The 26,511-nt window shown below is 42.2% G+C and overlaps 1 protein-coding gene across 10 annotated transcripts in view; it reads left to right on the top strand.

The window, feature by feature from the left end:
- Positions 1-26,511, top strand: part of USP40 (ubiquitin specific peptidase 40) — a 69,427-nt gene that overhangs the window by 15,283 nt on the left and 27,633 nt on the right. For all 10 annotated transcript variants that reach the window (XR_006285037.1, XR_006285036.1, XR_006285038.1 and 7 more), the window contains 9 exons: positions 37-144; positions 5,560-5,884; positions 6,415-6,496; positions 15,960-16,131; positions 17,006-17,090; positions 19,139-19,209; positions 20,551-20,870; positions 24,886-25,012; positions 26,301-26,358. Coding sequence is in view for 7 of the 10 variants with exons in the window: in XM_037912596.2 (XP_037768524.1) it covers positions 37-144; positions 5,560-5,884; positions 6,415-6,496; positions 15,960-16,131; positions 17,006-17,090; positions 19,139-19,209; positions 20,551-20,870; positions 24,886-25,012; positions 26,301-26,358 (1,348 nt within the window). In the remaining 3 variants the exon portion in view is untranslated. The remainder of the gene's footprint in view (positions 1-36; positions 145-5,559; positions 5,885-6,414; positions 6,497-15,959; positions 16,132-17,005; positions 17,091-19,138; positions 19,210-20,550; positions 20,871-24,885; positions 25,013-26,300; positions 26,359-26,511) is intronic.

Here is a 26,511-nt window from a genome sequence, read left to right as displayed (position 1 = left end):
TCTTCATCTCAAAGTCTGTTAACTGTGTTCCTTTAGGAAGAATCTAAACAAATTCCTGTGGATCAGTTAGGGCAGAAACTATTGGAGAAAAAAGGAATGTCCTGGAACAAAAAATACAGGAAACAATATGGACCAATACGAAAGGTAAGAAAAACAGTAAAACTTTAACAGGTATATTTAGCTAAATTTTAGCTAAACCTATTACTAACAAATCACTTCACATTTTTCAGTTTAAGAAAAATTTTTAAACTTGTGTTCTTATAAATTTCAAATGTTAAGAACAATAAGAGAAACAGTGGCTCTCCTTTCCCAGCAGGCAATCTGTAATGTAAGTCTAATATATGAATGAAAATGCATATAGCAATGTATTTAGAAATGTCAGTACATATAGAAATATTAATGATGATTTAAAAAATACAGTACACTTGAATTAGCAACTCAATAGTCATGATTGTAATGAGACTCTTATTCTGAATCCTACTAATTGGTAGTTTAGAACCCATCCAAAAAATTACCACTTGTAGTAAATTCTCAGGCTTGCCAGCTCAAGAATTGCATTGCAATAGTAAAGGAAACTGCTGCATTTGAATTTTGAGTTTGAACTTAATTTTAACCTTTTGAATGATTCCTCTTAAGAGTTGTGACACACAGGCCCATTGGTGGGTCATCACTCTGTAACTCTTGTCAGGCCAGACAAATTCATGACACCTACCACTTTGCTGTCATAGTATTTATCTATAAAGGATGTTGTAAAAAGAAAAGGAGTACTTGTGGCACCTTAGAGACTAACCAATTTATTTGAGCATAAGCTTTCATGAGCTACAGCTCACTTCATCGGATGCATACTGCGGAAAGTGTAGAAGATCTTTTTATATACTCCTTTTCTTTTTGTGAATACAGACTAACACGGCTGTTACTCTGAAAAGGATGTTGTGTGAGGTATCAAATGAAAGCTTATATTATGCTGGTCATAAGTATTGCCAGATATATGTATGCATGTTATTTAAGAAGGCGTATGCATGTATTGAAAATATGTTTAGAATCTGTGTTCCAGACAGGGTTGATGATCCATCCATCTATCCATGCCCTGTCACCCAATCCCAGCTTCTGGCAAACAGAGGTTAGGGACACCATTCCTGCCCATCCTGGCTAATAGGTCCATCAATGGCTATCTCCCTTTTGAACCCCCTTATAGTATTGGCCTTCACAACACCCTTTTGCAAGGAGTTCCAGAGGTTGACTGTGCGTTGCGTGAAAAAATACTTTCTTGTGTTTGTTTTGAACCTGCTATCTATTAATTTCATTTGGTGGCCCTTGGTTCTTGTATTATGAGAAGGAGTAAATAACACTTCCTTATTTACTTTGTCTATACACTCATGATTTTATAGACCTCTATCATATCCCCCCTTAGTCACCTCTTTTCCAAGCTGAAAAGTCCCAGTTTTATTAATTTCTCCTCATACAGAAACTGTTCTATACCCCTAATCATTTTTGTTGCCCTATTCTGAACCTTTTCCAATTCCAGTATATCTTTTTTCAGATGGTGTAACCACATCTGTATGCAATATTCAAGGTGTGGGCGTACCATGGATTTATATAGAGGCAATATGATATTTTCTGTCTTATTATCTATCCCTTTCTTGATGATTCCCAACATTCTGTTCGCTTTTTTGACTGCCATTGCACATTGAGTGAATGATTTCAGAGAACTAGCTACAATGACTCCAAGATCTTTCTTGAGTGGTAACAGCTAATTTAGACCCCATCATTGTATATGTATAGTTAGGATTATGTTTTCCAATGTGCATTACTTTGCATTTATCAACATTAAATTTCATCTGCCATTTTGTTGCCCAGTCACCCACTTTTGTGAGAGCCTTTTGTAGCTCTTTGCAGACTGCCTGGGACCTAACTATCTTGAGTAGTTTTGTATCATCTGCAGATTTTGCCACCTCACTGTTTACCCCTTTTTCAGATAGTTCATGAATATGTTAAATAGGACTGGGCCCAGTACAGATCCCGGGGGGACACCACTGTTTACCTCTCTTCATTCTGAAAACTGACTGTTTATTCCTACCCTTTGGTAACTGGTTAAAAGACAGGAAACAATCTGAGAGAACCTTCCCTCTTATCCCATGATTGCTTATTTTGCTTAAGAGCCTTTGGTGAGGGACCTTTCTGAAAATCTAAATACACTATATCCACTGGATGTCCTTTGTCCTCATGCTTGTTGACCCCCTCATCTGATTATCTGAAGAGATGAATAAGGCTAAAATCAGGCTCTTAGTACTGTACTTTGAAAGAATCTGCCTATTAAATATTACTACTAACCATGGTTCTGTGCTAATACCCACCCCCTTCCCCCATCCAGCCTACAACAAATAAGGTTTTACATATAGGCAGCTCAAAAAGCAATGTCTCTTTAGGCAATAGAATTTTATTTCCTAAAGTATGTGTCAGGCAGTTGACTGTACATAGTCTATGTCTTCTTCCTTTCTCACTCCTGTTTTTATATTATCTTTCTGTCTATTCCCTTAAACTTACAGACAGAAGCTGGGATTGGGTGACAGGGCATGGATGAGCAGCTTTTTGCCAGACAAGGGGGTGTGAAATCACCTATCCACGCTGTCTCTATTGTAAATTAAACATTGGGAAACCAACACAAAGGAAGCTGCATTTGAGAAAGTCCAACAGGAAATGTCAGGTTGGGGGATGTGAAATCAACATGGGAAGACACCAGAAACTAAAACCATAGGGAAGTTGTCTTGTTTCTGGCATAAAAACAATTAATTTTGGGGAAATATAAGGAGAAGCAAAAAATAAATGTTGTTATCCATTTCACTGAGGAGCACCCTTGGCAGAGGGGGGTGGTTCATGAAAAATCTGGATCCAGGTTAAGCCTGAAAACTAGCAAGTTCTGTAAGGCCTGGTCTACACTGTGGGGGGGATAGATCTAAGATACGCAACTTCAGCTACGAGAATAGCGTAGCTGAAGTCGACGTATCTTAGATCGACTTAGAATCACTTACTTCGTGTCCTCGCGGTGCGGGATCGATGGCCACCGCTCCCCCATCAACTCCGCTTCCGCCTCTCGCCGTGGTGGAGTTCTAGAGTCAACAGCAGCGCGATCGGGGATCGATTTATCGTGTCTACACTAGACACGATAAATCGATCCCCGATAGATCGATCACTACCCACTGATCCATGGCCTAGAAAAGGTTTCAGGTGAGAAACTGCTTTAGATAAGATTAACTTGCTAGAGCTAAGTTCTGGTCTTGTAGAAGCATGTTATCTTTTTGTTTTTATTATTCTTACTGAACCATCACTTGAATTCGTGACTCTGTTCATTGTTAATACACTTATTTTTGGTTTTATTATAAACAGTGTGTGACTCCTTAGCTGAACCAGACAGGCTGGTATGTCCACTGTCTGTATGGAGGCAGCGAACTTGGTAGTTTCTGTGAGTGTCCGGTGTCAGGAGTGGATACTACAGGGGAATGCTGTTCAAGGGGGCTCAGGGATTGGGGTGCACCTAAAGTTAATCTGCAGGGCAAAGTAAAGGCTGGCACAGCTTCTGATGAGATTGTTTTGGTGGCCAACAGACTAGAGCGACAGGGAGCTGACACCCAGTTTAGCACTAGCAAGTCTCTCTCTAGCTGAGCAATCAGGTAACAAGATGACTTACAGTCCTGAGCACTCCCAAGAAAGCTTCACTGAACTGCAAAACTATTTTCACATTTTGAATAATTCAAAAATAGTTTAAATTGTGAAACTCAAACAGCTCTCTTAGAGGAGTAGCTTCTTTGCTGCGATTGAAAGTAAACTGAGAAATAACCTATGAGCAAAAAAGCATTCTGAACATACACAATGATTTCTGTCATGATTGAATGTCTGTTAACAATTATAATGTGCATGCACATATGTGTGGGTTTTCATGATGTCAGTACATTTAGAGAACAGATCTGTTTTACATGTTCTGATTAATGCACATGTGTGCTTATTTGAATGAGACTGTATGAACATACACTGAAATCAACTAATCTGATACTTCAAGAATGTGCTTTTGTTAGTGATCAGAAATTATACTTATCTGAGGTTTGGATTTACTATATAAAGTGCTTATATTGTAAGCAGTCTGGGGCAGGGAGTGTATTTCTGTGTATTTGTACTTCACTTGGTACAATCAAGTTTGGGACCTCTGGATGCTCCTGAAATATAAAGGCCAAAAAACACTAGTCCTATGGACGAACGACAAATTTAAAGTCCACAAGCTCTGATTTGGTATGGTGCAGTGGTATAAAGTATTAATTTTCATCCATGAAAAATCTTGTTCTGGTTTCTCATCTTTCCTCTCCCCGTTGCTGCCCTATTCCTCACCCAACATTCCACTTCAATTTGTCTGTTTGCTGAACTTGATATCAGTGCTGTTTGTCAACGCTCTGCCATGTTACTTATCTATCCTGTTTGTCTCCAGAGGTAGGCCACTGTAACAGAGGATCCTCTCTTAAATTAAGGAACGATATTAGTTCAACAACAAAAATTTTGCAACACGGGTTTTATTCTGGAGACTTGCTGAGAAACACATACAAGAAGAAAACAAAATGACATACAATAAATAAAAACTAAATAGGGAAAACTCTGGGAGTTAGGAAACAACCCTGTCCTTTGGTCATTTATGTGCAGTTCTACTTTAACAAAGGTTTCAGAGTAGCAGCCGTGTTAGTCTGTATCCGCAAAAAGAAAAGGAGTGCTTGTGGCACCTTAGAGACTAACAAATTTGTTAGTCTCTAAGGTGCCACAAGTACTCCTTTTCTTTTAACAAAGGTGTTTACTGTGTCTGTTTGCCAAGTAGCTGTTCTTAGTTTTCTGTATTCACTTTGGGATCCTATTTGGGCTGTCAGTCCCTAACCTATCTTTATTATTTCATACTTTAATTTACTGAAGGATTTTTTTTCCTGTAGTTCTTATTGTAGACTTTTTTAGGAGGTGTCAGGTAAGCAGGACTATGGCAAAAGCTGAGAGAGACCAGGGTTCAAGTTATGTGAAAGCTACCGTGTGCTAATGAACCAAGCTGTATTCTGTTTAGGTGAGGGACACTTTCCGCATTCTTCTTCAGAAGGCAGGAGCAAAGCACTTTTGAAAAACTGGGGTCCTTATATGGTGTCAAGTTGAGTACCAAATGATTTTAGGCCAGTAACTTTAAAATTCCTGACTTTAGTCTGATCTCACTCTTGATGCTGTATTTTTTTCTTTGTTTGTGGTAGTGCTTATAGTGTGGCTGGCACTTTCCAGACAAGAAGGGAAGTTCCTGCCCTAAGAAGCTTGCAGCTTAAGGATTGACATATGAGGGAGAGGGGAGCAACAAAAGGGGTTTTCTATACAAATCAAGATGACTCACTATAGGAAGCATGGTAGAAGCAGATTTTTCAGAGATGCCTAAAAGTGGGTGTTATTTCAGGGAGGTCAAGCCATGCAAAGGCTTGCAGGTGGCAAATGCAGCTTTGCACAAGTAATAGACGTTTCCTTCATTATGACAGTACTGTTTTTCTTTCTTTTCAGTATTTGCAGAATCATTCTCAGATATTTCGACTTAGTCCTGATGATAATAAGGTTAGTCTAAAGGAGATGTACCATAAGCTCCAATTTGGGTCAGATTCCCAAGGACAAGGTCTGCAAAGCCCTTCTCAGAACAATGATGTCCAGTGGACTTCAGAAAGTCTATGTACAGTACTAAAGGACAGCGCTTCTGGTTCCCATTGGTTTGACTTGAATGATTCAAAAGTCCAGCCCATTAAGGAGAAGGATATTGAGAAACAATTTCAGGGTAAAGAGAGTGCCTACATGCTGTTTTATCGAAAATCCCAGTTGAAAAGACCATCTGAAGGTATGAAAAATACTCACCATGACAGATTCTTCTTCCCTCCACAAAATTACTTTTACTTAAAACAAACAAACAAACCGAACAACCCAGCAGTGGAGTTCTTGTATATATTTTCTGTTCAGAAGGAATAGAAAAATCCTCCCACTACATAATGGAGGAAAGGGTTAGCAGGAGATTTAATGGGGTGGTGTGAATGGTAGTGATAAATTAGGCAGCTAATAGTCTCCAGATGCCAAGAATTTCCAGCATCTTCCACAAACTGGCAAATTACCTCACTATTGTAATGAAAATACAAGCAACAATTTTTATAACAGTTACATCTAGTATTTCATTAAGTAAGACTTAATAGGAATAGAAACAGAAATAAAATGTGCATATTGTATTTACATGTAATTTAAGAGAACCGACCACATTCTTCATTAAAGACTTTAAAAGATTACCATATTGGGTGGCCTGGCCTTGAGCATCTTCTAGCCCTGTCAGTATGGCTTTATACAACTAAATCCAAACTAACCAGCTTGCTTTGGTCACAGCACAAGCAAATCCAAGATATCGGGTTCCTGGCCATCTCGTGAATGAAATGGATGCTGCCAACATCGAATTGCGGAAGAGAAGGTATGTAATATAATCATCATCATCATCCTTTTTCATTTGTAGATCTCAAAGTGCTTTACAAAGGAAGGAAAATATCGTTATCCTAATTTTGCAGATGAGAAACACTGAGGGTACATCTACAGTACGAAATTATTTCAAAATTGTTCTATTAGAATTTTTGTAAGCTATTTTGTACATTCGGTCTTCTGTGTCCCCACTAAAGCGCATGAATTCGGCAGAGTGCGAAGGCTAGTACCAGTACCAAGGCTAACATCGAATGTTGGAGTGGTGCATTGTGGGTAGCTATCCCACGGTTCCCGCAGTCCCCGCCGCCCATTGGCATGTTGGGTTAAGCTCCCAGTGCATGATGGGGCAAAAACATTCTTGTGGGTGTTTCTGGGTGTGTCGTCAGTCGCTCCTCCCTTTGTGAAAGCTCCGGCAGACAATCGTTTCACGCCTTTTTGGTGTGCAGACGCCATACTGCTTTCAGCAGATGGTGCACCGCTGCTCTCCTGCTACTATAAATCCACCTCTCATTTCCTCTCATCTTCCTAAGTAATCTCTACTATCTGCTCTTTCTCTTCCTCATCGAATGCTTCCGCTGCCAACTCTGCTCAGCCATCATGAACCAAGCAGCACAGCTTCCGCCGCCAACTCTGCTCTCCTGCTATTGCCATGCTTTCGAGCCTCTACATGTTGTCTGTCCTGGGCTTCCGCCTCCGTGAAAGCTACAGAATACAACCATTTCCCGCCTTTTTTCGGCTATCGTGAACCGAACAGCACCTCTTTCGCTGCCACTCTGCTCTCCTACGTTTCGCGCCCTTTTTCCAGGATTACCTGTGCAGGCGCCATAGCCATGGAGCCCACTCAGATCTCCGCTGCAGTTTTGACCATTGTAAATACCTCGCGCATTATTCAGCAGTATGTGCAGTACCTGTGAAACCGGGCAAGGAAGCAACGACAGTGCGATTACGATAGTGATGAGGACATGGACACAGACATTCCTAGAAGCATGGCATGTGGCGATTGGGAGATCATGGTGGCGTTGGGCAAGGTTCATGCCATGGAACGCCGATTCTGGGCCCAGGAAACAAGCACAGACTGGTGGGACCGCATAGTGTTGCAGGTATGGGATGATTCCCAGTGGCTGAGAAACTTTCATATGCGTAGGGCCACTTCCATGGAACTTTGTGACTTGTTGTCCCCTGCCCTGACGCGCAAAGACACCAAAATGAGAGCAGCGCTCACAGTTGAGAAGCGAGTGGCGATAGCCCTGTGGAAGCTTGCAACACCTGACAGCTACCGGTCAGTCGGGAATCAATTTGGAGTGGGTAAATCTACTGTGGGAGCTGCTGTGCTGCAAGTTGCCAACACAATCGTTGACCAGCTGCTATCAAGGGTAGTGACTATGGGAAATGTGCAGACCACTGTGGATGGCTTTAATGCGCTGGGGTTCCCTAACTGCGGCGGGGCAATAGATGGAACGCATATCCCTATCTTGGCCCCGGAACCCTGGGGCGGCCAGTACATAAACCGCAAGGGGTACTTTTCCATGGTGCTGCAAGCACTGGTGGATCACAAGGGACGTTTCACCGACATCAACGTGGGATGGCCGGGAAAGGTGCATGACGCTCGCATCTTCAGGAACTCTGGTCTGTTTGAACAGCTGCAGGAAGGAACTTACTTCCCAGACCAGAAAATTACTGTTGGGGATGTTGAAATGCCTATACTTATCCTCAGGGACCCAGCCCACCCCTTAATGCCATGGCTCATGAAGCCATACACAGGCAGCCTGGGCAGTAGTAAGGAGCAGTTCAACTATAGGCTGAGCAAGTGCAGAATGGTGGTAGAATGTGCGTTTGGACGTTTGACAGCATGCTGGCGCAGTTTACTGACTCAGATCTCAGCACAACCAATATTCCAATTGTAATTGCTCCTTGTTGTGTGCTCCACAATACCTGTGAGAGTAAGGGGGAGACATTTATGGCGGGGTGGGAGGTTGAGGCAATTCGCCTGGCAGCTAGTTTTGCACAGCCAGACAACAGGGTGATTAGAAGAGCGCAGCAGAGTGCGCTGCACATCAGAGAAGCTTTGAAAGCCAGTTTCATGACCAGCCAGGGTACGGTGTGACAGTTGTTTGTTTCTCTTAAAGTTACCCACCCCTTATATATATGAAAGGAAATAAAGTCACAATTGTTGAAAAACCGTTTTTTATTATTTGTTGCACAAAACATTGAGAGAAATCAGAAGCTAGATCGGGGGGGGGCGGGTATTGGGTTAGAGGGGTGGAGGAGGAGAGAAGCACAAGTCATAGAATCATAGAATATCGGGGTTGGAATGGACCTCAGGAGGTCATCTAGTCCAACCCCCTGCTCAAAGCAGGACCAATCCCCAACTAAATAATCCCAGCCAGGGCTTTGTCAAGCCTGACATTAAAGACTTCTAAGGAAGGAGATTCCACCACCTCCCTAGGTAACGCATTCCAGTGTTTCACCACCCTCCTAGTGAAAAAGTTTTTCCTAATATCCAACCTAAACCTCCCCCACTGCAACTTGAGACCATTACTCCTTGTTCTGTCATCAGCTACCACTGAGAACAGTCTAGATCCATCCTCTTTGGAACCCCCTTTCAGGTAGTTGAAAGCAGCTATCAAATCCCCCCTCATTCTTCTCTTCCGCAGACTAAACAATCCCAGTTCCCTCAGCCTCTCCTCATAAGTCATGTGTTCCAGTCTCCTAATCATTTTTGTTGCCCTCCGCTGGACGTTTTCCAAATTTTCCACATCCTTCTTGTAGTGTGGGCCCAAAACTGGACACAGTACTTCAGATGAGGCCTCACCAATGTCGAATAGAGGGGAACGATCACGTCCCTTGATCTGCTGGTCCAGAAACCAAATCAAAATTTAGGATATGCCAGCTTTCTGCTGCTTGTGCAATCCTCTGGGATTGACTCTGTGGGTCCCCATAGCCTCCCCCCCACCCTCGTGTTCTTGGGTGTCTGGGTGAGGAGGCTATGGACTTGGGGGGGAGGGAAGGTGGTTATACAGGGCCTGCAGCAGCAGTCTGTGGTCTTGCTGCCTTTCCCGTATTAGATCCACCATACAGCGGAGCATGTCAGTTTGCTCCCCCATGAGCTTGACCGTGGCATCCTGCCTGCTGTCATCGCGCATGTCCCTCCTTTCTTCGTGTTCATGAAACACTTTACGCGACTCCGCAATTGTTTGCCTCCACGCATTCAGCTGGGCCCTATCAGTGTGGGAGGACTGCATGAGCTTGGCAGACATGTCGTCCCGAGTTCGTTTTTTCCACCTTCTAATCTGGACCAGCCTCTGGGACGGAGTAGATAGGGGCTGCGTTGAAACATTTGCACCTGCTGCAGGAGGAGAAAAAGGGAGGGTAGTATTTTAAAAGATACATTTTAGAGAACAAAGGGGACACTCTTTCTCAGTTAAACAGGCAATTCATAGTACACAGCACATGTTCTTTCTGTACAAGGTCTCATTTTGCCTCTTATACTGAAGTGTCTGCCACTTTGGTGTGAGTAAGCCATCATATGCAGCCGGGCAACAGAATTCACCTTGCAGGCAGTCGTGGTAAGCCCTAGTGGTATGCAGCGTTCTGCTTCTTCTGCATTCATTTCAATGCTTTCAAACTGCTAGGCCCCCTTTCCCATAGCAAGCAATTCCTGGTGGGTTTGCCATATAAAAGGAGGGCCTGTGGGCTCTCTGGGATGATCGCTTCAAACCCCCCCCCCCCCCCGCCACACACACACACACCCCCCCCCGATGAGACTCTGTGCAGGGAGGAGCCCTTTAAACTAAACGCGAATGGCCCAGCGTGGCTGGGTTTCACCCCCACCCCCGGGCTCCGATCAAGCTCTCACTCACCAGAAGTGCCTTCTCCAGGGTCATGGTCTGGGAGCATGCCTTGGGAGTGCGGGGAGGCTATTGGCTCCAGCATTAAGAATAGTTCCTGGCTGGGGGGGAAACGGATTCCCCACTTGCTGCCTTTGCACTGTCCTCCTCTTCCTCCTCCTCTTCGTCCTCCAAAAACTCATCCTCCTTGCTCCCGTGCTACTCCCCCTTTGCAGGTGTCCACGGACAGTGGTGGGGTAGTTGTGGCGTCACCTCCCCATAACTGCATGGAGCTCATGGTAGAAGCGGCATGTATGGGGCTGTGACCCAGAGCACCCATTCACCTCCCTGGCTTTTTGGTATGCGTGCCTGAGCTCCTTGATTTTTGTACGACACTGCTCTGTGTCCCTGGAGTAGCTTCTTTCCATCATGGCCCTGGAGACTTTAGCGTACGTTTTTGCGTTTCTTTTTTTTGGAACGTAGTTCTGCCATAACAGATTCATCTCCACAACCTGCGATGAGATCCAGTACCTCCCGTTCGGACCATGCTGGAGCTCGTCTGCGAATCCGGGACTGCGTGGTCGCCTGTGATGGTGGACTGTGCTGATGGTCGCCTGTGCTGATGGTGACCAAACAGGAAAAAAAGTTCCCGGGGCTTTTACTGCCTACCTGGCTAGTGTATCGGAATTGAGTGTGTTGTCCAGAGCGGCCACAAGGGAGCATTCTGGGGTAGCTCCCGGAGGCCAATAACGTTGAATTGCGTCCACAGACCTGTAACCCGGAACTGCGATCTCCATTTTAGCACTACTCCTCTTGCCAAGGTGGAGTACAGAAATCAGATTAAAGAGCCGTTTAAATCGAAAAAACTGGTTTGGTCGTGCGGACGGAATCAGTTTTATTTAGAAGTAACTCAGCTAATTCCGAAATAACCACGTACTGTAGACCAGGCCTTAGTCATGTAGATGAAATGACTAACCCAGGGGTGGGCAAACTTTTTGGCTTGAGAGCCACATCAGGGTGCGAAATTGTATGGAGGGCCGGGTAGGGAAGACTATGCCCCACAAACAGCCTGGCCCCCGCCCCCTATCCGCCCCCTCCCACTTCCCGCCCCCTGACTGCTCCCCTTAGAACCTGTGACTCATCCAACCCGCACTGCTCCTTGTCCCCTGACCACCCCCTCCCAGGACCCCCACCCCAAACTGCCCCCCCCAGGATCCCACCTCCTATCCAACCCCTCTGCTCCCAGTCCCCTGACTGCCCCGACCCCCTATTCACCCCCTTACCCGACAGGCCCCCTGGGACTCCCACACCCTATGCGACCACCCTCCCCATTCCCTGGCCCCTGACCGCCCCAGAACCTCCACCCCATCCAACCACTCCCTGTCCACTGACTGCCCCCTGGGTCCCCCTGCCCAACCCCCCCACTGCCGCGTGCCGCCCCCTTACCATGCTGCTCAGAGCGGCAGGAGCTCGTAGCTCCACTGCCCGCACGGCGGCATGGCTGCAGGGGAGGGAGGACAGTGGGGGAGGGGCCGGAGCGAGCCTCCCCTGCCCAGAGCTCAAGGGCCAGGCAGGATGGTCCCACGGGCTGGATGTGGCCCGCAGGCCGTAGTTTGCCCACCTCTGGGCTAACTCAAGGTCACATAGCAGGTCATTGGTGAATCCAGGAATTAGAATCCAGGATTCCTGACTCTAGTCCGCTGCCTTCTCCACTACCTCCCTGTTAACATTTCTTTACTGGCCTACTTTCTCAGGCAAACGAATATAATTGTTGAACAAGTTCACTTAAAAAAATTTTGAAAAATTGTGCTAGACTTAAGTAAATTAATGTAGCTCCAGGGATAGAATGGAAAGACTTTTCTTAGAGCTATCTTTATAGAGACACGGGGGCGGGGGGGGGGGAGGAACCATCCTACAGTAAAATAGCAGATATGTAGCAGAACAGAAACTTTCATTTAAACTGTGCTACTGGAATTCACTCTCTGCAGTCTTAAAACCCAAAGTTCTCCGAATGGGGCCTTAATGGATGTATAGGCTTTGTGTGGACCCTTTGCACAGGGTGAATTTTATTTTTTATAAAAACCTTGTTTTTATTGTCTTATTTGGTATCTTGCAGATTAAAGTGGATGCAAGTAGCAGAAATCAGGGCTGATGTGCCTTTTTGGTCTTAGCTGTAGATCTTGGGTCTCTGAGCAGCTTCTGCATATTTGTCTCCATTGTGCATTTGTGTTAGAATATTGATTTGCAAGTTGGGTACAAAAACTAAGATTAGGGTTATCCTCCTTAAAACAAGTTAATTATATTACAAATGGATCTTTGAAGGGCTTGGAAGAAATCAGCACTATTTAACAAACATGGTAGCATGTTCTTTATTCTGTACTGCACAATGCATAGATCGTTTGCATCTTTGAGGGCCTGTGACACTTCGAGGTTCAACCCAGATCAGTAAGGAGTTTTGTTATCACCTGTCCTGTAAACTTTGAGTGCCTTAAATGCTATGGTGCTGTGGCTCACTGTCCTGACGCCAGCAGCCAAGCATCCAGGTCATACCCTAGCTTCTACTGGCCATTTACTTTTTCAGGGTGACCTCAAGACCCCTATGTCCCAAATTTCCACAAACCCATCTGCCCTGTACTGTCCAGCCTTTTTGCTGTAAGTTAAATTTGCTGCTCTCTTAAAGAAGCAGTACCCAGCAGCTTGTTACCTTACCTTAACTTAACAAACGCTATTTTAACCACAGCACTGAATTGGTTTATAGCAAAATTTAAAAAAAGGTAATAAAGTCAAAGGCTTAAGTGATACCAAGCATAAGGAATAAAGATCAAAGGGATTACAGGCAAACAAAAGTAAAAATATGCTTCTTAAGATTAAAACTAAATTTCAGCAAATTACAGTCTTTGCTAGGAAGATTTCTCACCTATATTCAGTTCCCAGAGACTTCAACTCCCCTGGCTCAAGGATCCATCATTCCCTGATTTCAAGAGCTCTGGCCCCTTTAATCCCTGAAGTAATAGATAACTATGAAGTTGTCTTCCTTTTCTTTCTATAGACCAGTAAATCACTTAAATGTATTCTTTGAAAAATAAGCCCAAGCAAAGCTGCTGTCTCTTGCTGGGGTGTAGATATGTGCTGTCTTTGCAAAGTTCATTGACCCTGCTTCAAGAGCAGGAAGGCTTCCTGAGGGTGTGTGACTTCCTCCAGGTGCAACCTGAACTGCTGAGTCCCCTTAAATCTCCAGTCCAGGGTGCCTTTTACACTGCTTTGCTAGTGAATAGAAGACCTCTCCAGGCTTTGATCACTCACAGCCACCAGCATGCAAAATCACTCCCAGCTGAGTACATGAATGCTATGCCCAGCCATCTATGAATAAACACAGCGAGACATCTGCATATTCCTCAGACCCAGCCTTGCCCCCCAGAAATGTGCGTCTTGTACAGTTCAATATCCCACTGGACCATACAAACTCATAAATTAGTTTGTCATTCCGGCATAGGGTAATGAAAATGCACTAGCCTTGTTGTGTAAAGTGGAGGCTTCCCAGACACTTCAATTAAACACCCTGGTTTAGATAAAACAATAAAAAAGTTTATTAACTAGAGAAAGATATATGTTAAATGATTGTAAGTGATAAAGCATATAAGTTATAGCTGGTTACAAAATAAATAAAAAAATAAATATGGAAGCTAATTCCTTAACTTTACCAAGCTAAATAAGATTTGAAAGCAAAAAGGTTTCTCTAACCCAAAAACTCTCAGCGGTCCATACTAACTGGAAAGCCTTCCAGCTAGGACAGTGTTTCTCAAACTTTTGTACTGGTGAGCCCTTTCACATAGCAAGCCTCTGAGTGCGACCCCCCCCCCTTTATAAATTAAAAACACTTTTAAATATATTTAACACCATTATAAATGCTGGAGGCAAAATGGGGTTTGGGGGGGATGCTGACAGCTCGCGACCCCCCCCCCCATGTAATAATCTCGTGACCCCCTGAGGGGTCCGGATCCCCAGTCTGAGAACCCCTGAGCTAGGACTACTCCCCCCAGTTCAATGATGCTCCTGTTGTCTTTCAGGTGATCTTGCTGCTGTGAGTAGAGGGGGGAGGAGAGATGAAGAAGCAGTCACTGTCTCTCCTTTTTATACTCTGACCTTTGTAGTAGAAAAGTCTTTGCTGGGTCATGGGGTCAGGCAGTTCCATAGTGTAAGTGAGCTGCCAGCAGTCCTTCAGGTGAATTGTAAATTTTTTGTTTACAACTCCCCTGCTGGTGAATCTTGGATTAAGCATGTAATGGCCTTTTAGCACCTCGCTGGCAAGCCAGGGTGCCTTTGTCTTTGAGAAAATGGTCTGACAGTGTTTCCCAGAATTACAGCATATTTCAGTAACAATCATATAGTAAACTCATAATTTAATGTGCAGTGTTACACATGTTTGAACAGGATAATAATAATCAGCAGATTGAGTTTTCAAATGATACTTCACAAGCAGTGTTCTCTCTAATTTTTCCCACCCATGTGCGGAATGAATTTTGTTCTGTGCACCAGTATGGAGGTGAGGTGTGACACATCACCTCCATATTGATGCACAGAACAAAATTCATATGGTGGGGGGTGGGGCCGAGGGGTTAGGAGTGTGGGAGGGGGGCTCAGGACTGGGGCAGAGGATTGTGGGTGGAGGGTGAGGGCTCCTGCTGGGTGTATGGGCTCAGTGGTGGGGCCGGGGATGAGGGGTTTGGGGTGCAGGCTGCCTGGGGGCTATGGTGAGGAGAGAGGACTCCCCCCAGCTCTCTCTCCCCCAGTAGCAGCACTTGGGCTGTGGGGGAAGAGGCGCCTCTCCCCACGCCGCAGCAGGTCTGGGTTGGGGAAGGGGTGCCTCTCCCCCAGCTGCAGCAAGTCCCGGACAAGTCTATGCTGGGGCCGGCGGGGAAAGGTGCCTCTCCCCGCCGCAGCCCTGAGCCCTTGCGGGGCTGTGGACCTTAGAGGAAACTTAGCTTACAAGGAATACTTTGTACACAGCATACCATAATCATATAACGGGATGAACATGGGGTTCAGCATGTCATATGCGGTATAGAGTGTAGTCTCTGTCCCCTTTTGAAATTAAGTGCTCATCTTTCTCCACTTGCTCTCCTGGGGGCTTTGTTTACCTTGCATGTAAATGTGCTTTTCTTTGGGTGATGCCTGGCTTAATTTACATCAGAGACACCTTCAAACAGGCAGAGCCTCATTCCTTTCTCTGGAACAGGCATGGCTTAGGCCCTGCCTGCCAAATACTTTTAAAGAACATATTTGCAGCACATATCTTTGAGGTCCTTTGTGGGTTTATTGTACATACATCATGCAAAAATGTTAATGATCAGTGAGTTACTAGTTTTCCAAATATCTATTACATGTCACCTTTTGGGTGTATATCATGACAACAGTGTGCTGTCTGACACTGGGGTGGTCTTAGGGTCACTGGGCCTCTGCGCATTCCCACCTGTGGCTCTGCTGCTGATATAAAGCTAATCTGTGAGCTCAACACCATAGTGTGCCAATCCCGTAAGAGTGAATGCAACTCTAGAACAGTCAGCAGTAAATCACCTTTCATTTTAGCCTGTTGGTATTGATATGTTTTGTTGATGTGTTTTTTTTAAAAAGGATGGACTGTGACTCTGCAGACAGTAATATTGATTTGCACCTCCATTTGGGCTCTCACTATAAACTTTACCATGGGGCCCTACACCCATCGCTTTCTCAGAAGGAAAGTGTGCTGGATCTGACTATTGATAAAAGAAAAACCCTAGGAGATCTGCGACAATCGATATTTCAGGTATTTACTTTTTTAAGAGTGTTAATCCAAACATTTTATCTTTACCTGAGTTACAAAGACAACTTTAAAATTGTGGATGCGACTGTGCTTTTTATGCCAAGAAGAAATTTTCTGTAGTATTTGACATGTTGCTGTCTGAAGCCATGGAAATGATGAAACAAACCCTTTACCATCGTAATGAAAATAAACCTTAAAGTTGACTTACAGACTTGTACACTGTGGATGGGGATTGAAGTCTTGAAAACCACCTGACTAATTCTTGACGCTTTGTGTCTGCAATCTGGATATTGCTGTGTCCAACTGCATATTAGGAGGGAGCTTGCTGACCTGGACTGGAAAAAGAGTTAAGAAAATACTCAGCAATTAGAGTTAGCATATGCTGAAAAGAAGTCCTAGAATTTTTTTGAAACTATCGAACTGGAAAATCTAACTCTTTTTTTCCCCCAGTAAACCAAAGAAACATCACAATTCCCAGAGAGTGGTCAGGTTCAGTTTCACAAATAGCACAGGAGTTAGAAATGGCTTTGTTTTAGAACTCAAGTCACTTTTTATTTTCATTGTAGAGTGCAGACAAAATATTTTCAAACTTTGGCACAAATGCCTGATCTGAACTTTGTTGGCTAGGTAATCATTTATGACAGTTGGCTAAAAATATTTGAGTGCAAGACTAAAAAGTGCTCTAGCGTACTGCTTATCTGATTTGCAGAGAGAATGTAAATATAATGCATGAAACCCTGTCCTCATTGAATTCATTAGTAAAACTCTGTTCAACTTCATTTTGGGGGCCAGGATTTCACCCTTTACAACCAGTTTGAAACCAGGGGTTAAACTTTTGCTTTTTTTCACAATTGGTTGTTTTATTTATACCCATTAGCTGTTGGAATTTTGGGAAGGAGACATCATTCTCAGTACTGCAAAGTCTCTACCAGCAGGACTTCATCTTTACCAAACACTTGATGGTAAGACCTGCATAAAACAAGGCTTCATTGTCTATTTACATGCTCTGTACCTCGTTTAGGGCATTTTGAAGATGTTTCATTTATTAATTTATTGGAGAAATATATTATTACATTTTATTAACTTCAGTGTTCAGTTTGACCTATTTGCAAATCCACTGCAGTCTCTTCAGTCTTGATCTTATTTATGGCAAACTTAACTTAAGTTGTAAGCTGTGTGGGACAGGGGCTGTTTTTCATCTGTGTTTGTTCAGTGCCTACGATGGGGGGGGACCTGGTCCATGACTCAGACTCCTAGGAACTACGATAATACAAATAATAAATAACATAATATTAAAACATAATAAAGTTTTATGATCCTTACAGTGGCTCTTCTGTGAAACCTTTGGTGGGAAGCAAGATGAAAGTGTAGGTCTCTGTGATTTGCAGACATGTAATATTTTACTGTGATATCTGTTTGAATGTTTATGTCTTATTAGCATTTATCTATTAGTTAAAGAGGTACAGGATCTGAGAGGCAGGATAGTAGCTAACAAGTGGACTGGACATTTTAAACTGAATGTCTTCATGGAAATGAAAACTTGAAGAGGAAAGGTTTTTTTTATATATATAAATACCACAATACACAGTTCAGTTAAGATGTAATCAATTTGGCGTTCATTACTCTTGACACTTACAACTTTATATGGCTTTGTCATTCTAGATATTAGGACAGATTTTTTTAAAAACTCTGACTTGTTGAGTGAAATGCAATATCTATTGCTTCAGGTTTTAATTGGATATAAATCCATGGTATGCCCACATCTTAAATACTGCGTGCAGATATGGTCACCCCATCTCAAAAAAGATATATTGGAATTGAAAAGGTACAGAGAAGGGCAACAAAAATGAGTAGGGGTATGGAACAGCTTCCATATGAGGAGAGATTAATAAGACTGGGACTTTTCAGCTTGGAAAAGAGATTACTAAAAGGAGATATGATAGAGGCCTATAAAATCATGACTGGTATGGAGAAAGTAAATAAGGAAGTGTTATTTACTCCTCATAACAGAAGAACTAGAGGTCACCCAATGAAATTAATAGGCAGCAGGTTAAAAACAAACAAAAGGAAGTATTTCTTCACACAATGCACAATCAACCTGTGGAACTCTTTGCCAGAGGATGTTGTGAGGGCCAAGACTATAATAGGATTCAAGAAAATGAAATAAATTCTTGGAGCATAGGTCCATCAGTTGCTCTTAGCCAGGATGGGCAGGGATGGTGTCTCCAGCCTCTGTTTGCCAGAAACTGGGAATGGGCGACAGGGGATTGATCGCTTGATGATGACCTGTTCTGTTCATTCCCTCCGGGGCACCTGGCATTGGCCACAGTTGGAAGACAGGATACAAGGCTAAATAGACATTTGGTGTGACCCAGTATGGCCATTCTTATGATAGGCCTTGGTCTGTCTGCCTCAGAAAATTAGGTTTTTGCCAAAAATACTCAAGTAATTTTTATAGCATAAATGTCAGAAAACAGAAGCTAAACAAAAAACTGTTGTAAGTGTTCTTGCAAATTTTAATGTAATCCTTGTAGATTTAAAGTAATTGTCATTTAATCTGTATTATGGTAAGAAAGTGAAAATAGTTACATGCAAAAATTAAGCACATCTATGTCAAATACTGGCTGTAAGGATACAGTACATGACTACTTCAGCATTTAGCATTATTACTTAAATTTAAAAATGTACTTTTAAATCTCATGTGGGAAGTTATTGACCATACAGATTGGTCAAATAGAGTTTAATGTCATAGTCCTGCAAAAGGATTTGCCTAGGTGGACCCTTATGTCTATCAGTAGTCCTGTTGAGTTAGTGGGACTCCTCAGAGGCATATGGGCCTGAATCACTTTACACAACTGGGCCCTGAACTTAGCCTTCTGCATCTGTTCTTCATAGCAGCTTTACATCTAGATAGAACATCCAAATATGAATGAAGTCTATTCTGTGTCCAGTTTGCCAGCTGACATGGGTGTTACCTATTGGGAAAATCTTGATGGTTTGATCTTTTCAGGAGATGAGATGACATTGGGTGGCATTGGACTTGCCGATGGAGCAGATGTCTTTGTGTGGAATGGCAAGGAGGTAAGACAACAGGAAAATAAATCATATTCTACAAATCCTGAGAATCTGAGTTTTAATCTTCAAAAAGATTTCTGGTCATTTTAAATCCCTTTTAATACTTTCTTGAGGAGTGCTGGTGATATTTGGCATCAGTGATGCCGTTCCAGCCTCCTTCACAGATGGCTCTCTCTATGCTGCTTGTGACTATACCCTTCATTTACCTCAAGGTACATTTATTTTCCTGGGAGGATATGGATGTGTAAACAGACTGTACCTCCTACAGTGTGTGATAGTCAATCAGATTCCCAGATGATTACTGTATAGATTTTTGGAGAAAAAAAAATTCCATACCAATTAAGCTAAAGCAGATTTTTAAATTTGCTGCGTGCTAGGTCAGTTTATGATGCAATAACAAACGTTTGCTCAGCTGCACAACATCCAGCAGACAGCTAAATTTGCATCAGTGGTTGATACCATATATAAAAGAATAATTCATTGAACACAGCACACTCTCCTTGGATTGTTCTCTTCTTTTGAACATAAAGGCCTCTGCTTTGTTTCACAATCTAAAATGCAACAGTTATATGGTAGGAGGAGATGGCTTGCTCTCAAAAGTATTAATTTCTGTAATCTCAATACTTTATTTTTCTATAATAGAGTAAGATACTAGGGAATCTTTTAAACCTTGTTGCAAAATATGTCTCCATTTCCAATTAAAATTTCACGTTCTAAAAAAGTGTATACTAAGGATGTATCCAATAACTAATGAAAACAGATTTAATGTTAACAGTCTCAGCTTTTGTTCTTGACATGCACATTTATTTTTGTTCCCTTGCTAAACTTAAAAATAGCCCAACTTTAATTTTTTGGGCTGCCTTGGTCTTATTCTTATATATATTTTTGTATTGAATAAAAGCGTGTAGTTCATAAATATCTTGAAGGGGTAAATCAGTGAGGATTGACAATGATTATTCATCTGACTGAAGCTTAGATTCAGTATGTTAGTGTTCAGATCCAGGTAATATAGCTGCAGGTATTCTCTGGATTTCTGTGCTAAAAGATTAAATGGGTCCATTATCGTCCCAATTTTTTTTCCTTTACCACCAGTATTTTCAGGATGGATGCAGAGTTACAGCAATCCCTGGCCTCCCAGCATTATATCCCCTTCTTGACACCTCTGATATTCTTTAGCAAGCTGTTCAGGTGGAATTCAGTCAGGGGGAGGCTTAATTCTAATGAGGTGGGGAAAAAAGCAAGAATTCCTTGTCCTGAATGACTGAGCAACCAGAACCATCCATACTTTGTAGGCCTCTTGCTATTGTTGATTACCCTTCATCTGCAGATATTGCACGCTTCCTACAGGTTGGTGGTATGGAGGTGTTATCAGGTCGTGACCATGAACCCGTGCTCCTAAATGTTCTTCGGTTGGCGGGCTATAATGAAGGAGGAAAAGGTCAGCATTTCATCGAATCCCAGCATGCCATTCCGTGCAGTGCAGAACTGAGCACCCTGTGGAAAGCCTTACCATCGCCAGGAGGGATCATCTTAATGAACAGTTCGGGATCTGACAAAGAGGTGGAGAATTGGAAGGTCGTTCCTGAGGAGGATATGAAGAAGACAGTCAGAAGTGTTGGCCTGACAGATGGAAGCTCAATATTAGTTTTAGATAGCCATGACCAAAGGTAAATTTCATAATTGTGTTTCTTTCCTGTGAAGGACTTGTTTCAAAGTTAGGAGGCAGTTAAAGCAGAATTCCTTTGACTAGAATTACATTGTTACATGTTCTTGTTGCTATTCTTGTTAGTCATTTTTGCCACCACCATTAATGTGATGATCTCAGGATTGTGTAATGGGGTGCTTAGAAGTTGGGGGAATTCCAAAAAGTTATGATTGCTACAGCAACATTAACTTTGCCATGCTGAACATCCTTCGTGCATTTAGGGTGTATGTGAAGAACAGAGGTTTACATTTTAACATGGAAAAGAGCAATAAGAAGCTCTTTATGTATGCAGCCTGGCTGAGTTAACGCTTCTGGAATTTCATGGGTGTTTAAGTACTTAATGCAACATCAGGAATGGGAAATTAATTGGCATTTGACTTCATAGGATATCTTTAAGGAGCTTGTATGTGGTGGTGGGAGAGGAGAATTGTAACAATTGTCCTGGGCAGCATACAGCTGTGTTGGATTTGCCAGTAGACATTTTCAGTTCTCTGAAACAGCCAAATGTGCACTTATATGGAAGGCTCTGTGCATGAAAATGCAATTAGTTAAGTACACTCCTGCAGACATGGAAACTTTCAACTGCAAGTGCCCATGATGTAAATTTTGACTTATTGGTTACAGTAAAGTTTTTAAACATTTTAAATATAAAAAGTGAAGCAACAGGTTCTCCATTGGGGACTATATTAATACCAAGACTTAAATTTCAAGTGGTTTATGGTACTCGGAATGATTAGAATATTTTTACAATGCAGAAAAGCATATTTCCCCACAAAATACATCACTTAAACCCTACGGAGTTTTGTCAAGCAAACAGATTTCACATTTTGGTCAAAGACCAGATGTACAAACATCAGCCAAACTAGTGTCAGTTACGGAGATGTGAGAACAAGGTTGCAATGGAAACTATAACTAGAACAGTTATGAGTAGTGACACCCAGTGATTTGCTGTAAAACACTACTACTTAACTAGCACTTTATTAAAGGGCAAAAAGTAAAAGTTCAGTTTTAGGCACGAAATGGTTTTCCTCTTAGGAGGGAAGTGCAATTAATCCTAATGCATGTGTCCAAACTTACATTTGGTGTATACATAGTAATATACGCCTCAGTTTCAAACATTTATTGGGTTAATTACAAAGACTTTTTTTTTTTTAATTTTGGTAATACTGGCTGTATTTTACTCATTATTGTGATTGTTATGGTAGTGCATGGGGGCCTGCCCTTTTTGTTCTGGATACTCTATATGGACAGAGTCAGAGACAGTCCTTGCCTTGAAGAACGTAAATCTTAATAGACACGGCTGGTAAAGGGGTGGAAAAAGGAATATTGTCCTCCTCAGACAAACGAGGAGCTGAACTGAATAGTGACTTTGCCCATGGTCATACAGGAAGTCTTTGGGGAGACCCAGGAATTGAACCCAGATATCCTGAGTCCTACACCAGTGCCTTAAACCACAAGGACAAAAACAATTGGCAAATGGCAAGATCCGTCAGGAGTTGAGTAAATTTACACTAGCAGATTGACTCATTAATCATCCCTCTTAGATGGAATGCTACTGATATTCCACCACTTGCCATTTTGCTGAGCAAGAAGTTCTGATTGTGGAAAAATTGTATGGTTGCTATCTAGTAAGATCATGTTGGCTTAAGCCCACCAAATTAATTTCCTTTGTGTATAAAAACAAATAGAAACCTGGGCCTCTGGAGGTCAATGTAGCTCTTTTAGTACAGGGGCTGTGGGTAAAATTTGTCAGAATGACTGACATAGGGTATATCTGTACTAGACACGTTGCTGTTGCCGTTGTAGCATAAACTCGTACTACAGAGATGGAAAGTGTTCTTCCTAGCACTGTCTACACCGTAGATTACATTGGCTTACCTACATCTCTCAGGCATGTAAACTTTTCATACCTATGACATAGCTAGGTTGACCTAACTTTCTAGTGTAGACCAGCCCAGAAACCCCTAAGTCCCATTTTTAAAAATAACTTAAAAATAACATTGGCTTTTAACGAGACTTAGCCCTGGTCTACACTACAGAGTTAGGTCGACGTACGGCAGCTTACATGGACCTAACTCTGTAAGCAGCTACACTAAAATGTCTCACCTGTCAATGTATCTTGCCCACTACGCCAACTTAATAACTGCACTCCCATGGGAGGTGTAGAATCAATGTTGATTTAGTTAGGTTGACGCAGTGTCAGTGTAGACACTGTGTTGCTTTACATCGACTGTTGCTGCCTTTCAGAAGCCATCCCACAGTGCCCCACAATGACACACTCCTTGTGTCAGCAGGGCACGTCCTCACCAGGAGTGGTGCAAGCGCTCCTGGTGAGGATGTGCCCCACTGATACAAGAAGTGTGGTGTGGACTCATATTGCTCATAGATTCCTAGAATATTAGGGTTGGAAGGTGTTAGGGGGCTTATTCCTTCACCCACTTACTTCCCTGGTCCTTCTCGCATGAACAGAGAGCAACAATACCCAAAGTCCAAAGGTGCAAACAATTCGATGTTTATTGGGGTGAACTTCCAGCAAGCATGATTCCAGTTTCCTTCCTTAGTATCCTCCTTCCCAGCTCTGACACCACAGAGCCTTACACCTGTGTCCCTGTTCCCATTCCTGCCCTTAGCCAAACATTATTCCAATTTCCTTACCCCCATTCCCTGTTCCCATTTCCCCTCTTTAGCAAAACATGATTCCAATTTCCGCACCCCTGTTCCCATCCCCTCCCACCCACACCCACTCACTTCCTCATTGACTGCAGACTATATAGTAAAACTTGAGTTCTGCTTAGCTATACCTTAACCAATCATTTTCCTGAAATTTAACTAACCAATCCTAACATATTGTAACATGATTATGTAACCAATTATATCCCACCACCTTAATTAGTTTACACCCAGCAAAATTAATTATACAGCAGACAGGAACAATCACAGAACCAGACAGAGATTATACAGACAAACAATAGCAAAGTGGGAACTATAATGACAAAACAATACTGAAGTGAGGATTTCACATCCCAGCTATTGATAAGTGAGTTCTTGCCAGACAGGATGCTATCAAACTAAGTTTCCTTTTACATTTTCTAGGCACTTCCCTTTCTCTGGAGGTGATAGGAATACAATCCTGTCCTGATAGTGCCTAACAGCCCAATAGCACCTTATTTCAATGTGACTAGTTTGGAATGTGAGGATGTGACCGGTCGCTTCCTAGCTTATGGCTGCCTCTGCTGCTTAGCCAAAGGCCTTAGCCTAAGAACAGGGCCTCAGACTGTCACAGTAAGAGAAGGCCCTTACACCAGCAGACAGTGATTTTGATTTTCTTTTATACCTCTAGAACTAGCCAAGTGATAAGAATACAACTAAATTCTTAAAGTACAGGCCTTTGCAGACAGGCCTGAATATCTATATCCTAACAGAAGGGACCTCAGGAGATCATCTAGTCCAACCCCCTGCTCAAAGCAGGACCAAGTCCCCAATTTTTGCCCCAGATCCCTAAACGGTCTCCTCAAGGATTGAACTCACAACCTTGGGTTTAGCAGGCTAATGCTCAAACCACTGAGCTACCCCTTCCCCCCCCATGGACATGCAAAAGCAATTTAATTACTGCGGTGGCTGTACGTTGCTGTAACTTAGGTCAACATAATTTTGTAGTGTAGACATACCCTTAGACTCCCTGCTGCCTACATCCCTTTTGAAAATTGAAATTAGGCTCCTTAAGTTCTTAAGGCATTTTTGAAAAATTTACCATATAACTATTTCTGTTTGTCCAATACCTACCACAGAAGGATACTGACTGGGACCTTTGGGTGTCACCATGTTATAAGCGTAGTAATAAGACCTAGTTCATATATAAACAATAAGACACTGTGGCATTTAGCAGTTTTCCTCAGTATAAGTAATGTACATTTTCCTTGTATTCTTCACTTACATATAGTACATAAATCTGCGCTCTAAATATATCTTGTTTGCAGCTTGGTGAACATGGCAAGTGGCAATTTGACTGCTTTTACACATGATATCAGCTGGCTACAAGTTAAAAATTTCTGCCGGTTGGAAGCTGAAGAGAAGCAAGTTAAAATTACTGCAACCATTGAAACAGTGAGTAAAGGAGTTACAACTGTTCAGGGATATAACAGAATTCTTCCCTTACTCTGCACAGCTTCTTCAGTTCAGTTGGGCTAATCACAGGGGGTAAAATCCTGGCCATATTGAAATCGGTGGCAAAATTCCCATTGACTTCAGTGAGACCAGGATTTCATCTTGGGAATTTTCAGTTAAGTACACTGGCTTATGTTGGAAAAACAGCATGGGTGGCAAGCTTGGCATTGTCACCCACAAGAGCCGGAATAACATTGTGTAATTGAGACAGGTACATGCATGTCTGCTTTGAAGAAACTTTTTTAATTTCTTTAGGTTGTGATGCATTATGTAGACTAAAATTCACTGAGGTAGACTGTAGTAAAAGTCCACAACAGCTTTTCTAGGGGCCATCATGAAAACAATGTGTTGCATGAGACTGTGCTGGAGAACAAAACTTCTAAATATCTCTTTATGAAGAAAATAGTTCTTGTAACAAGGGTATGATGGAAAAAAATGGTGGACTGTGTGTTTTAGTGTGTGTTAGCACGATCTTAACAGTAAAGAACAGAAGGAATTTGTGCATTTCATCTAAAGCTATTTTAATTATTCAACTTAGATTTTGGTTTCTGTGTAATTCCTCTCTTTTTTTAACATATTCACGTCTGCATCCTTTATTGCCTCTTTTATGAGTATTTTACATGTTAATTACTTTCTGTACACCATCTCAAACTCCCCTATCTTCTGAATCTTATGCCCATCTCCTCAAACCATTTTGTCTGATTTCATCACCCACATTATTTATAAACCTGAGTTGTCTTCTTAATCTCCTACTACATTAACTACAACTTCACTTTCCTAAACTTGTCTTAAGATATATATCCTCTGAGACTTCTCTTGCTCTTTCTCCCATTATTGTTGAATGCTATAGAAAGAATATTAAACATTATGTGCAGCATAGTGCATCAGTTTCTAGTTCTTTGTTTGGTGCATTTTCTTTTGCACTGTAGTCTGATGATATATTCACTTTGGGGGGGGTGGGAAGGGCTGGGACTGATGGTTTTAAAAATCCCAAAATGTGACTATGTAAGTTGGTAATATATTAAGGAGATATTTTCTCCGATTTGCAAAATGCTACAGCAAAATGAAAGAGAAATTAATGCACTTTAAATGAAGAGTAATAGTCTTTCTTAGTGCTTGAATTCCATATATATATATATATATACACACATACATACATACACACAGCTTGCATTCTGTTTTTTGCATAGTCTATTATATTACATAGTCACTAATAATTCTCTCTTAGGTGATGTCAGATATCAAAATTAAAGCAATACAGGAGCTGCAATTAGGGGAGGATCTAGGTAAATAACTGTTCAATAATTATTTTGTTGGTAATATGGTTATTTCAGTTTGCTGGATGGCTTTTATAGTTTACAAAAGGGAGATTACTTGAGATATGGGAGTTAGTCTTTAGTATTAAGACTTTTTTTAATAATTTTTCTCTGCTGCAGGAT

Source organism: Chelonia mydas, chromosome 11 (assembly GCF_015237465.2).
Source record: "Chelonia mydas isolate rCheMyd1 chromosome 11, rCheMyd1.pri.v2, whole genome shotgun sequence".
NCBI lineage: Eukaryota > Metazoa > Chordata > Testudines > Cheloniidae > Chelonia > Chelonia mydas.
This window is presented reverse-complemented; position numbering and strand designations above follow the sequence as displayed.